This window comes from Coregonus lavaretus, assembly GCF_964263955.1.
Source record: "Coregonus lavaretus genome assembly, chromosome: 11".
Classification (NCBI taxonomy): Eukaryota; Metazoa; Chordata; class Actinopteri; order Salmoniformes; family Salmonidae; genus Coregonus; species Coregonus lavaretus.
In genome coordinates, this window is record NC_139998.1 from 3,455,899 (window position 1) to 3,470,740 (window position 14,842).

Sequence of the window (14,842 nt, forward strand, 5' to 3'; positions counted from 1 at the left end):
TCTGTGAAGGGAGTAGTACACAGAGTTGTACGGGATCTTCAGTTTCTTGGCAATTTCTCGCATGGAATAGCCTTAATTTATCAGAACAAGAATAGACTGACGAGTTTCAGAAGAAAGTTATTTGTTTCTGGCCATTTTGATCCTGTAATCGAACCCACAATTGCTGATGCTCCAGATACTCATCTAGTCTCAAGAAGGCCAGTTTTATTGCTTCTTTAATCAGCACAACAGTTTTCAGATGTGCTAACATAATTGCAAAATGGTTTCTAATGATCAATTGGCTTTTTAAAATGATGAACTTGGATTAGCAAACACAACGTGCCATTAGAACACAAGACTGATGGTTGCTGATAATGGGCCTCTGTACACCTATGTAGATATTCCATTAAAAATCAGCCGTTTCCAGCTACAATAGCCATTTACAACATTAACAATGTCTACACTGTATTTCTGATCAATTTGATGTTATTTTAATGGACAAGAAAATTGCTTTTCTTTCGAAAACAAGGACATTTCTAAGTAACCCCAAACTTTTGAACGGTAGTGTACTCTGAGTGTACAAAATATTAGGAACATCTGCTCTTTCCATGACATAGACTGACCAGGTGAAAGCTATGATCCCTTATTGATGTCACCTGTTAAATTCACTTCAATCAGTGTAGATGAAGGGGAGGAGGAGACAGGTTAAAGAAGGATTTTTAAGCCATAAGACAATTGAGACATGGATTGTGTATGTGTGCCATACAGAGGGTGAATGGGCAAGACAAAATATTTAAGTAATAATATGCCATTTAGCAGACGCTTTTATCCAAAGCGACAGTCATGCGTGCATACATTTTTGTGAATGGGTGGTCCCGGGGATGGAACCCACTACCCTGGCGTTACAAGCACCGTGCTCTACCAGCTGAGCTACAGAGGACCACTTAGTGCCTTTGAACAGGGTATGGTAGTAGGTGCCAGTTAGTGTGTCAAAAACTGCAACGCTGCTGGGTTTTTCACGCTCAACAGTTTCCCGTGTGTATCCAGAATGGTCCACCACCCAAAGGACATCCAGCTAACTTGACACAACTGTGGAAAGCATTGGAGTCAACATGGGCCAGCATCCCTGTGGAACGCTTTCGACACCTTGTAGAGTCCATGCCCCAACGAATTGAGGCTATTCTGAGGGCAAAAAGGGTTGCAACTCAATATTAGGAAGGTGTTCCTAATGTTTTGCACACCTAGTGTATAATATACTTCATGAAAAACGATTCATTAATCTTGGTAGCTACTCGTTTTACGGAGACCAGTCAGACCAGACACACCCGTAAGAAAGAGGGAGGGCAGATGAAAGGAGGAGGTGAAGAGAGGAGACATTAAGGCCTCAGTGGAGAGACTGATGAAAGAGTCAAAGTAAAAACCCACCAGCCTTTCCCTGCTCTGGTCTAGGGCAGGCCTTCCATTCCAACCCACCCCAGCACCAAAAATACCAGCTGTGGGATACAGTATGGGAACATCTGGCCTCCTTTCACCTCCTCCCCCTCTCTCTCCTGCTGTACCCCCTCCACAGTGTTCCATCTCACGCTCCTCCCCAAAGCCCATATTCATAAAGTAGGAGTGCTGATCTAGGATCAGTTGCCTTTTAGATAATAATGAATAGATTATAATGGAAAGGGGATACCTGATCCTAGATCATCACAGGTCCAGGTCCTCTCTCTGTCTCACTGATCAACAGCTCACAAAACGTCACTAAAGTGCTCTCACAAACAAAGACTGAGCTTACTAACTAATTAACTAACAGCCACGATAAGCGCTTCAGGAAGAGACAGAAAATAAGAGAACAGAGGAACATCCTGGGTTCATACGGGTGTTTGTTCACACTCACTCCATCAGATACGTAATAACCCAGCGCTGAATTCATTAATACCTAAAGATGAGTGTCTTCTAAAACCAAGTAATTTGATAAAAGATAAGACGACAATGTGTGTGTCCAAAAAGATGCAGGTCCATATGTTGTGCTTGATTGGGAAGTGTGTGTGCGTGTGTCCGGACTTCAGGAAGGAGTAACAAGAGATACAGGCGAGTCAGGACAGTTGCGTCTGTGTTTCACTGTGAGAGTGTGTGTCTGCGTGTGTGTCGCTGCATGTCTGTGTTTCTATGCTATGCATGTGTGTGGTGTATGGCTTTTCCTGTCTTCAGGTCTTCATAGTCAGTACTTGGGTACTTTGGTGTAGTCCTCCTGGACAACACTCTTACACAGGCACATAGACAGGATCATTCCCAGAAGCTGGTGGACAAAACAACTGGGTTAGGTATGCTAAAAGCTCACACACACACCAATGCATGCACGCACACACAGACAGACACACGCACATATACACACACATGGCAAGCACGCACACAAGCATGAAAACCAAAACTAGCATACACAAAAGACAACCACACCAGGCACAGAAACAGGGTGGGGCACAGAAGACTCCTATTATTAGTCTTGAAGGTGCAGGATGCATACATTGCATACATTCATACCTCACATGATGAGGGACTGTGTGTGTGTGTGGGCATGTGTGTAATGTGTGTGTGTGTAATGTGTGTGTGTGGGCCTGTGTGTGTGTGTGCGATACCTCAATGACTGCCACTCCGACACCGATTCCAAGAATAACTCCACAGTTCTCCAGGAGCCAGCCCTCCACACTATGCATGCAGCCCTGTAGAGAAAGGGGGGGAGGGAGAGAGAGAGAGAGAGAGAGAGAGACAGATTTAGAATTTTAGAAAACCTTTAATGGCACAATCCAGGTAATGTACATACTGTACATAGAGAAATCAAAGTAAAAACACATTTGAATTCTCCTGTAGAGAGAGAGGGAGAGAAAGAGAAAAGGGGAGAGAAAGAGAGAAAGGGAGAGATTGAGAGAGCGAGAGGAGTGCAGAAAGGTGGATGAGGGGAAGAGCTCAACCAGACAGAACACAGAGCGCTCTTCAAACACCACTGTTGTCTTTGGACGAGGCTCAGCGCTGCAGCGTGTATACTGGTGTGTGTGTGTGTGTGTGTGTGTTGTCTTTGGCGGGGCCTAGAGAGCGGTAGAATAACACCCAGAGGCTGGCTGGAGAGAGAGAACACAAAAAGAATCCCTCTATAATAACAGTCCAACAGCCCTACAGGAAAACATAGGAAACATTAATCGGCCCTCTGCTGTGTGTGTGTGTGTGTGTGTCTCTGCTGTGTGAATAGAGGCCTTTACTCAACACAAACAACATGGATTGCTGCTGTCACCATACAGTAGTAGGGGGATTAAGTACTACTGTAGTCCTGCCTTACTGAATTACCATCTGGGACATGACTAGGTTGTGTCGGATGGTCAGGAGGAGTCTGATTAGATTAATAAAGGACTACAACTTTGTATATGAGATGAGATAGTCCTTTGCTAAACAGAAATGTGCTGTTCAAATAAAATTTCAACAGAAACATTTTGCTACGGTTTGCACTAATGAACAAGAGCCAGGGTGTGGCTTTCGGTATAGTTAGCATACCATTTCGTAAACAGGCAGGTCAGCAGACAGGTGTTCACAGAGCCCAGTCTCCTTGACATCTGTCCTTGTCCCTTCCCCATCTCCCTCCATACCGTTTCGTAGATTGGCAGATCGGTAGAGCCCAGTCTACTTAATATCTGTCCCCCCTCTCCCTCTCTCTCCCATCCTCTCCCTCCCTTCCACTTCTCCCTCTCTCCAACATACCATTTTTGTAGACAGGCAGTTCAGTAGACAGGTGTTCACACAGCCTACTCCTTGACATCTGTCCCCCCTCTCTCTATCTCCCCCCTTCAACATACCGTTTCGTAGACCGGCAGGTCGTTGGACAGGTGTTCACAGAGCCCTATCTCCTTGACGTCTGTCCCGGGCAGGGTTTCGTTCCGACAGGAGCAGGGGTACATGGAGACAGAACTGTTCCTGATCGTCAAATTCTCCGACCAGTTACCAGGACCAGTCCAACCACAGCACTTCATCTGGAGGGAGGGAGGGGGGGTGGAGGCAGGAGAGGGAGCGAGGGAGAGAAGGAGGGAGGAGGGAGAGGGGGGGGGGGGGATTGGCAGAAAGATAGAACAAAAGAAAGAGAAAGGGGGGGAGAACGCATGATTCATATGTACCAGTTATATTATTTGCTGAAACAGACAGTGTTCAAACAGCAACAGAAACCCAACACTCTTGCCTGATGCTCTCATGAACACTATGGGGTGAAAGGCTTGGCTGGAGAGCCAGATGAGAGCCAGGGGAGGGGGATGTTAAAGTGGAAACCTTTGGATAAATAGTGCTGTGAGAGTGCTTGTGCTTTTAGAAAGTTGAAAGCACAGTATCACATTCAGTTGACAACTGAACTATACTGAACTAAAATATAAACGCAACATGGAACAATTTCAAAGATTTTGCTGAGTTACAGTTCATATAAGGAGATCAGTCAATTTAAATGAATTCATTAGGCCCTAATCTATGGATTTCACATGACTGGGCAGGGGTGCAGCAATGGGTGTGCCTGGGAGCCAGGCCCACCCACTGGGGAGCCAGGCTCAGCCAATCAGAATGAGTTTTTCCCCACAAAAAGGCTGTATTACAGACAGAAATACTCCTCAGCACCCCCTCTGACGATCTCGCAGGTGAAGAAGCCGGATGTGGAGGTCCTGGGCTGGCGTGGTTACACGTGGTCTCCGGTTGAGATGCATGTTCTCTAAAACGACGTTGGATGCGGCTTATGGTAGAGAAATGAACATTCAATTTGGTGGACATTCCTGCAGTCAGCATGCCAATTGCACGTTCCCTCAAAACGTGAGAAATCCATGGCATTGTGTGTATGACAAACTGCACATTTTAGAGTAGTCTTTTATTCTACCCAGCACAAGGTGCACCTGTGTAATGATCATGCTGTTTAATCAGCTTCTTGATAAGGATAAAATGCTCACTAACAGGGATGTCAACAAATTTGTGCACAACATTTGAGAGAAATAAGCTTTATTTCAGCTCATGAAAAAATGGGACCAGCACTTTACATGTTGCATTTATATTTCTGTTCATTGTAAATATCAACATTGATAAAGTGGAAACTAAGGCAGGTCCAGTTACTCACCGTCCTCTGTACATAGTCCCAGGTGTGTTCTGTGGTCCTGTTCTGACCAGTGTAGTTGACCAACATCCCCTTGATGATGTTGGACATCTCATGCTTCAGCTGCACAGGGAGACAAAGGAGCTAATTTAACTTTCAAAGTTAGGACAAGAAAAGCTACTAATATTACCTAGGCCTGAAGCACTAATATTATGAGAGCTGAATATAGCACAGAGCATGTGTTATAACGCACACAAACAGCACAATGTCATGTTTCAATTGCCTTTCTATACACAAATTATGACAACAAGCTATACACTGTGTGTACAAAACATTAGGAACACCTGCTATTTTCATGACATAGACTGACCAGGTGAATCCCGGTGAAAGCTATGATCAGTTATTGATGTCACTTGTTAAATCCACTTTAAATCAGTGTAGATGAAGGGGAGGAGACAGGTTAAAGAAGGATTTTTAAGCCTTGAGACGTTTTAGACATGGATTGTGTATGTGTGCTTTTCAGAGGGTGAATGGGCAAGACAAAAGATTTAAGTGCCTTAAAACTGGGAATGGTATTAGGTGCCAGGCTGGGTTTTTCACGCTCAACAGTTTCCCGGGTGTATCAAGAATGGTCCACCACCCAAAGGACATCCAGCCAACTTGACACAACTGTGGGAAGCATTGGAGTAAACATGGGCCAGCATCCCTGTGGAACGCGTTTGACACCTTGTAGAGTCCATGCCCCGACGAATTTAGGCTGTTCTAAGGGCAAAAGAAGGTGTTCCTAATGTTTTGTAAACTCAGTGTATATTAGAGGGCCACATGGTAGGGAGGTACCTAGCCTACATGGGAGGTGTCTACAGGACTCAATATGGGAGGAGAGGGGAGGGAGCCCAACCCTGTTCTGGGAAAGTGTGCCACCCTACCCTGCCCTGGCCTGTGGTAAACCCTAAACGCAGAGAGCAAGTCTGCACACACACACACACACACACACACACACATACACACACGAAAGACCACAGTAACCCCCACCTATTGTGGATCATGAGATTCAAGTTGATAATGGGAACGGCTGAGTTAACAGAACTCAAACCGGTCAGATCGGCTCAAACAAAACAGTCCCGTTTGTTCACACACATCCAATTTTACCCATTAGCCTACTCTTCTTTCTTCTATAAAACAAGAATCACAGGTCCAAACAAGTTGATATGAAATCTTGAATATCATTTTTCTACCTTGATTTTGAGTTAAACAATTAAATAAAAGCTTCCCTCTTGAGCTAGAGCGATTTGACTCTGGTAAAAACTCAAATATCTCAAACTCAAGTTTGTATCTATGCTGTTTTTATGTTACAGTAGATTTACAGTTGACCAACCCTGGCTGTGCCGATAGTGCCCCTCTCCTACCTATAGGGGGCGATGTGCCGTCATACACCGTGATTACATGTCTCCATCCAGAAACACATTTCACAAGCACACGCCTTTCGCATTGTGCCACCCTCCACACCCTTTCCCACCCCCAGCCTCCCTGACACACCCCAACCCTCACTCCACCCCTCACATCAATCCCCAGTCATATTTTTTCAATCACTTCAATCCTTTTAAATCCATAAGGGGAAGTGCACGAGTGTACACTTCCAGAGAAGGGTTGAGAATCGGAACGCAACCGTTGATTCATCCCAGAACAATGCTTCACTCCTGGCACACCCTGTTCCTGTTACACCAACCCTAACTGTCCATTCCATCACAGTCAGGGGTCAGAGGGGATTCCAAGAAGGCCTTCCCAGCAGTCAGGACTTGAAAGCAGGTACAGCTGTCTAGGGGGGAGTGGGAATGCAAGGTATGTCCCAGCTGCGAGGCCAAGAGAGGGAAGGAGAAGGGGGGAGAGTGAAGCAGAGGGAGATGAAGATGGAGAGAGTGTGGGGTAGAAAGAACAGGGAAGGACATAGGGAGGAAGGTATAACTCACCCTGTCTCTCTGGAAGTAGATGAGCACCCCAGCAGTTACCTGGGCAATGAGGATGAGCAGGAGGCAGGTGAAGTACTGGGGACAGACAGACAGACAGACAGACAGCATCATGGGAAAGTGAGTTTGACAGGTTCATTATGATAACAGTTCAAAACAACAATGGTTTAGTTTGCATGACACAGGCCAAACCAAATTTTACAGAGAATGTTAGCCAATGTTATTGAGTTGAAATGTTAGTCAGTTTAAAGTTAAAGTATAGTAGTAGTCAATCTGAAATGGAATCTCAGAAGTTGAATGGACACTAAAATATTGTAAGTCATTTGAAATCCTTTCGCAGTAGCAGAGCATGGCTAATTGAGTATGTGCAGGGCCGTTTCTAGCTTTTTGGGGGCCCTAAGCGAGATTTGGTTGACCCCCCCCCCCCCCACCTCAGGGGCAAAACATTTTAGTGGCCCCCCCTCTTGGTGGCGGAGAGAAACATTTGCAGCTTTAAAGTTAATGTCCTGCAATTCTACACATTTTGCCATGGGGCATAGACAAAATAATGTCTATTAACATAACAATAGGAAAACTGCTGATGCACTACCAAATTTCGAAATTGCACGTTTTGTATTCTACTATCATAACTGACAGTAAGTTGAGACCATGACTGAAATAATATTTAAAAAATAAAATAATAATAAAAAAATGAATCATAATTGGTTGGGGCCCCCCTAGCAGCCGCGGGGCCCTAAGCAGCCACGTATATTGCTTATGCCTTGATAATAATAATAATAATAATAATATGCCATTTAGCAGACGCTTTTATCCAAAGCGACTTACAGTCATGCGTGCATACATTTTTGTGTATGGGTGGTCCCGGGGATCGAACCCACTACCTTGGCGTTACAAGCGCCGTGCTCTACCAGCTGAGCTACAGAGGACCACCACCTTGAAACGGCACTGTGTATGTCCACTAACAGTAGGACTGCATAGCATGTTTCAGGGGGTTCCTCCATAGGCAGACAGCCGAGGAACTGACAGCTGGTCATTGTCATCCTAACTGGGTCACTACAGTTCATCAGCACCTCCATTAACCCCCTGAGCAGAGCAGGTTCAACCCCCCTCACAAGCACCCATTACTCCCTGGCCCCGAGCTAGCAGGTTTAACCCTTATGAGGTCATTCCCCTCTCAGCTCCCCTCCTCTCATCCTTCATTCCACTCCCTCCACTCCACTTACCACACACCCTCATCCCCGCTCCCCTCACTACACCCCTAAAGCTCCCAGGCTTAACTCCCTGTAACCCCTCCTCACCCACCCTTTAACCCTCTCACCACAGTAAATCCACACATACTGCTGACCTTGACGACAACACACAGGACGGTATTGAACTAACAATCCTCCATAGACCAAACAGGACTCTGTGCGTCTATACACGCTTCCATAACAAATCAGGGCCGACCCAATAAGAATTGAAGACCCAAGAGTCAATGCGTAATTCGAATTTGTGAAACTTGAGGGTCAGGTTTAGCATAAGCGTGTTAGTAGTGGTGTTGTGTGTGTTTACTCACCAGGCCCAGCAGGCAGCGTATCTCATAGATGGCTCCTATACAGCCCAGGAAACCCATGGCCATGGAGAGAGACCCCACACTGATGGAGATGTAGGACACTACCTTCAGTGTGGTAGAGGATTCCTCTGTATGGAAGACATACAGGAAAAGGTAAACACTCAGCCCACAACATAACATACACTGAACCAGAATCCATATCACCCACTAGCTAAAATCAGGCCTAGTCCTGGTCAACTAAAAAGTTATGCACATGTGGCAGGTGAAGTACCATGTAACCTGTGCATTCAGTAGTACCATAGTCAAGCAAAGCAATGCGGTCTGCCACAGACCAGACACATGTTGCATTCTAAACATTCTAGCAATTCTCTGCACTACGAAAGTTTTAATGGCCCACCAGAGCAGAGGAATGGAGAGGAGATGGATTGATTCCCTTGGCTAACAGAGTCAGTGGTATGTAGAATGGGGGCTAGATACAGGATGGAAGGGGGTGGGGTTGGAGGAGAGGAGAAGATACAGTGCATTCGGAAAGTATTCAGACCCCTTGACTTTTTCCACATTTTGTTACGTTACAGCCTTATTCTAAAATGGATGAAACCTCTTGTCTTTTATCTCGTTCTCTCTCTTGGAGGAGGTCCAGAGAAGCTCCAGAGAGGCCCAATCTCTGTCTGGAATGAAGCCTGCCTTATCGTTCTGGATCTGGGACACGGCTCCAAATCACTGGGGCCACGGCCAGAAGAACCAGAGAGTCCTATCTATTGCATAACAAACTTTACTCAACCCTGTTCCATGAATAATACAATCACAATGTAGTCACATCAAAACCAGCCAAAACACTCTAACGATAAAACCCAATAAGTCACTTCAAAGCATTGCCTCAGAGTGCAGAATATATCCCTTTGTTAACTCTTTACTGTGGCAATACCCAACACCTTGTATGAGTGGTAAACTACTGTTTGTGTAGTCTATTGTTATTCATATTCTATTATCTATTTTAAAAGAAAGTTGTCTTTAAAAAGTATGGTCATTTCTTATCAAGATTGGGGGGAAATATCCCTGGACTGTCCATATTTGAAATGTGTATTAAATCAAGTCAATCATGAGTTAGGCCTACATAATTATGTTTTTTATCAAATGAAAATGAAGTGTAATAAGGTTATTTCAAAGAGCACACATACTATTTTTCCATTGAAGGTGAAACGGCCCACTACTTCTATATTCTCATACTCTAATAAGTATTGTTTAATTCATAAGCCTTACTGTTTCCGATACTACTGATAGGTTGATATTTAATTGAGGGCGGGAGTCGAGAACGTAGACGCAGCTGTCTTAGTATCATAATCACGTGTCAAGGTAACACAAGAGATCAACTGATCTGTTGGTTTGTTGCAATCAAGTTTGTTTTAACACGCAAGTGCATGTTATCTCCCGTTAGTTTCGTTTTAAGAAATACAGCGGTAGCCTGCAGGAGCTCTGCCTCTTCGTTGCAATTGACGCGACATATCCATGAAGGATAAACAACGCCTGTATAATCATATACCTATTCTACAGTTTAGCTATAGTGAAAGTAAACCAAGTCGGCGTACATCACTGTGTGTACGTACTGTGTACAGACAGACAGATATATATAGGCTATCCCACATCAGACAGGCATAAACACATTCGTCTATACTGTATATACGCGCTCATAACCTACATGCATGCATATGTCAGTGGCAGTGGTTATGGGATAATGAAAAGGCCTGAGTTTCTCAGGGTGGGTCTGCTACTAAGTACAGAGCAGGACACTGCATATAGACAGACTGTATGTGGCTCAGGACTATCATTTATGGGGGATCTAACACACACACTGATCTATATCCAGTAAAGCCCTGTCCAATGTGCGTGTATGTGTGACACACATACGGCACTACAGAGCATTACCGGAAAGAAGCTAGTTGAAGGGCTCAAACACAGAAAGCAGAGCTCTAAGCTACACATGTCTTACAGCACTTGGCATCCGCTGACAGCAAACTCTCACTACAAAACACACGTTCCCTGCGGAAATAGAGGAGAGAGAGGAGCAGTTGGTCTGAACACACGTGTACTGTCCTGTAAGACTCAAAGCATGTGAAGTAAGGAACACTGTGACTGTGACTGTGGACTTCCTAACTCCGACAAAGGTCGTTGGCGACAGAAAGCTTAGCAAGCGAAACACTGAAACTTGCATTCGGACTTCATTTCACAGCTCGGTACTTTCTAAAAGCGGGATCTCAAAGCCTTTAGACTAGTAACGTTTCTCAGAATGCACATCTGCATTCTCTGGTGGTAGTGTAGCTAAAACAGATTTTCCCTGTAGTCAGCATGTGTTTCCACGGAAACGTACATTTAAAGAGTTAATTTCTAGGCTGCGTCCCAAATGGAACCCTATTCCCTTTATAGTGCACTACTTTCGACCAGGGCCCATAGGGTGCCATTTGGAAACCAGCAGCAGCTCAGGCTTAGGGGGAATATTTGGCATAGCAGGGTTCACTGTATAAACATTTCCAGCTAGGGCCACGTATTTAGTCTGTATACAGAGATACCGAATTGAGTACATATTCTCATCTTGAACACAGTGATTCCACATCGAACTCAAAATGGGCTTCAAAATATATATCCTAGGTTGGGGCATTTTTTTATATGAAAAAGGTGGCCCTGGGGGAAAAGGGTACGGGTATGGTCCGAGGGAACAGGGGGAGCATACAGGATCTCAGCTATCTGTAGAGGAACAGCTGGATAATACAAACAATGGATGATAAAGAGACTGGGGCCAGGGCTGTGCTTTGTGTTATGTCCCGGACAACCGGCCAATCATTAGTCTCTTATCACATCCGCTGTATTTCCGCCACAACGGCTGTGAATAGAGACTGGCCAATGACAAGCAGCAGGCTACGCTCGACGCTGACCTTAGAACAGATCCAGGGTAGTTCAGTATCCCATATACACAATGAGTGTCAGAGTAGGAGTAGTGCTGATTTAGGATCGGGTTTGCCTTTTAGATTATAATGAATAAGATTATATGCACAGGGGTGGAAGAGATCCTAGATCAGCAGAGAGGGATGCTCGCCCAGGCTAAGCACCAGGCTCCAATCAACATTCAGTGACCTTGGAAAACATTTAGAGGGCAATCCCGATTACAGAATCTCCATTCTTCAGTGATTATTTAATTTAGCCTTTATTTAGCCAGGAAGTCCCATGAGATTTTTTTAAGGAGACCCAGTGGGAAATGATGACCACAGGGAAGAGAGGAGGGAGGACTCAGGCCAGGCCTGAAAGGTCCGGGAAACACGTCAAGTTTCTCTGTGTGTGTGTGTGAGTATGTGTGTCACAGGGAAGAGAGGTCCGGGAAACACTTCCAGTTCTGGCCAGTTAATACTCTCTCACAACTCATTTCTGAAACCCCTATGGACGTTCCAGACTAAATATAGACTATCTACTACTCCACCTAACCTTCTGAGAGAGATCTCACTGGCCGCTCCAGAATTACAACTCGTTGATGGAATACAATCAACTAGAATTAAGTTCAGAGTTATGCAGGAAAACATCCTACACGCCAAGAGAAGTACATTTTCCAAGAGCAGTTCAAATAGAAAGTTGCGTATGACTTCCAGATAAAAAAATCGAAAGCAGAATCATTGAAGGGAGAGGATCAACTTTCTGCTCTTCTGTTGCTGAAGCTGAACACATTGAAAGCATTTATAATGAATCAGGGAGATTTACAGTAGGTGGTTTTTCCATCCATGTTTCCCTTGCTGGCCTGCTCTCCTCGGGCTACAGAGTGCGACTGAGTTTCCTATTGACTTGTTGTGTCTATAAGAAACCAATAAAACTAAAGCAGAAAAGATGGCGGGCATCTCTGCCACCTCTTCACACGGCATGCAAGGTATTGAAACAGATCTGACGACATATGTGTGTGCGCGCAAAGTGTTTGCACCTGCGTGTGGAGACAATCTAGGAAATAAGGTGACATGCTGCGTGTGAACGGCAGAGTTAGTAGGGTTGAAGTAAGCTGCCGTCCTCTAACACAGGATGAAACTACTTCAGATGCCTTGATCACTAGCCTATCGCTAGTGATCGGTCACTTCCGCCTCTATGTGTGTGTGCATGCGTGCCTGCCGAACCAGATAGCTGTTTCTAGTGGTTGAGAGTACCATACACTATCAGTTGAGGGTCACATTATTGTTTTAGTGCTTACATCCCTCTGCTCTTAATTGATGACCTCTGACCTCTTCCCTTGGGTTTGTGTTCGTGGGAATGAGACCAGTAAGATTACATCCACATAAGCTGCACAGACTGGGCTAAGGGTTTAGGATTGGACACGGACTGGGGTAGTAACGGCAGTAAAACTTTAGGATCTGACAAGCACACTTTCCAATCTCTACTTTGGCTTCCCCTGTGCATAGAACACTTGTGCTAAGATAGATAGTATCAACAACTATCAGACAAGATCACATAGGGTGTGTGTGTGACTGTGTGTGTGTGTGTGTGTGTGTGTGAGTGAGTGTGCTCTTACTTACGCAGAACTGCGATGAAGCTCTGGTTATCCAGGAGAACCCACAGTCCAAAGCCCATGAACAATGCTCCAAAGATCTACAGAGGGAAAAGGAATTGAGTTACAAGGTGGCACTCTTTTTCATGGTCCTTCGAGCCAGATAGCGACAATTGTCCTGGACCAGTACAATACAATACAGTCAGGTATGATAGTATGTCTGCTCCCTCTTTTTTCTCTCTTCTCTTTCAAGTCTGGTGCGCTCAGGCTGTTGTTACATTTGTATCGTTTGAGGTGCGCGCATCACGAGCAAAGTCATTTCTATCATTTTACTTTGCCAGTGAGAACTATTAGCACAGGCAAGTGAGTAGGCTTAGCTGTACCACAGGCTCCGACATAGAAACAAACGGAGCATGGCTTTGTTTCCATGGTTGCACCTTTACCATGCAGAAAACCACTTCTCTCTGGCTCAAACCGTTAAAAACTAAAGACCTATTTTACCGGAGCTAAAAAAAATTACGTCTAGCATGGATTCATGGGAGGCTCTTAAAGGAGTACACACAAATTAATCATCATGAGTAAGGAACTATAAAAAATAGTTGAAATAAACCCTATTTAATCTATAAAAACTTGGTAACAGAAAAGTTATGATTTTGCAGTATGAATTAGATGAGACGGAGGTCATTACTACTAAATTAATGAATCAAAAAATGTTAGGTGAGCCGCATTACTTTTAATCCCTGTCACGCCCTGACCTATAGATCTCTAGTTAGTTTGGTCAGGGTGTGAATATCATGTGTGTGTTGATTCTATGTTTGTATTTCTATGTTTGGCCGGGTGTGATTCCCAATCAGAGGCAGCTGATTGGGGATCATACTTAGGCAGCCAGTTTTTCCTGCCTGGGTTGTGGGATCTTGTTTGTGCTCGGTGAGTTTGGCTTGTTAGTGTATAGCCTTCCGACGTCATGTTTTCGTTGCCTTTTGTTGTTTTTGTATGTTTATTCAGTTGAATAAACATGTATGCATTTCACGCTGCGCCTTGGTCTGACCCGTTCTTCAACGGCCGTGACGATCCCATCTAGGTGTGCCAAGGTTAAGCAAAGGTTGGGAACCACAGGTCTACACCACACCTTCTCTACTGTAACAGATCCATGGGAGATCTCCCATTCAGACTCAGACTGACCTAACACACAAAGGGCCAGACTGAAAAGTTCTGAAAGGGAACTAGCCAATAGAGGAGCCAGGTCTAGACCAGAACCAAAAGGTCTGAGTTTCTTGTTTAATTTTCGTTTCCGGTCCAGACCACGTCCTGTTCCGACACTCGCCTCCAGCAACGAACGGTCGTGTTAGACAACCAGATTCTCCGCCAATTACCTGGTAACGTGTCTAGCGTAACCGGGCGGCAGGTAGCCTAGCGGTTAGCGTGTTGGGCCAGTAATCGAAAGGTTGCTGGTTCGAATCCCTGAGCCGATAAAGTGAAAAAACTGTCAATGTGCCCTTGAACAAGGCACTTAACCCTAATAGCTCCTGTAAGACAACCAGATTCTCCGCCAATTACCTGGTAACGAGTCTAGTGTAACCGGACGGCAGGTAGCCTAGCGGTTAGCGTGTTGGGCCAGTAATCGAAAGGTCGCTGGTTCGAATCCCTGAGCCGATAAAGTGAAAAATCTGTCAATGTGCCCTTGAACAAGGCACTTAACCCTAATAGCTCCTGTAAGTCGCTCTGCTAAATGACTAAAATGTAAA

At 44.9% G+C, this 14,842-nt stretch overlaps 1 protein-coding gene across 1 annotated transcript in view; it reads right to left on the reverse strand.

Annotated features, from left to right (window-relative positions):
* Positions 1-686: 686 nt before the first annotated feature.
* cd82b (CD82 molecule b) overlaps positions 687-14,842 on the reverse strand; it is a 49,646-nt gene continuing 35,490 nt past the window's right edge. Inside the window, exons 3-9 of the mRNA XM_084171043.1 lie at positions 13,126-13,198; positions 8,591-8,715; positions 7,039-7,113; positions 5,096-5,194; positions 3,810-3,983; positions 2,604-2,687; positions 687-2,266 (exon numbers count right to left, since the gene is read on the reverse strand). Coding sequence (XP_084027169.1) covers positions 2,189-2,266; positions 2,604-2,687; positions 3,810-3,983; positions 5,096-5,194; positions 7,039-7,113; positions 8,591-8,715; positions 13,126-13,198 — 708 coding nt within the window. The 3' untranslated portion in view covers positions 687-2,188. The remainder of the gene's footprint in view (positions 2,267-2,603; positions 2,688-3,809; positions 3,984-5,095; positions 5,195-7,038; positions 7,114-8,590; positions 8,716-13,125; positions 13,199-14,842) is intronic.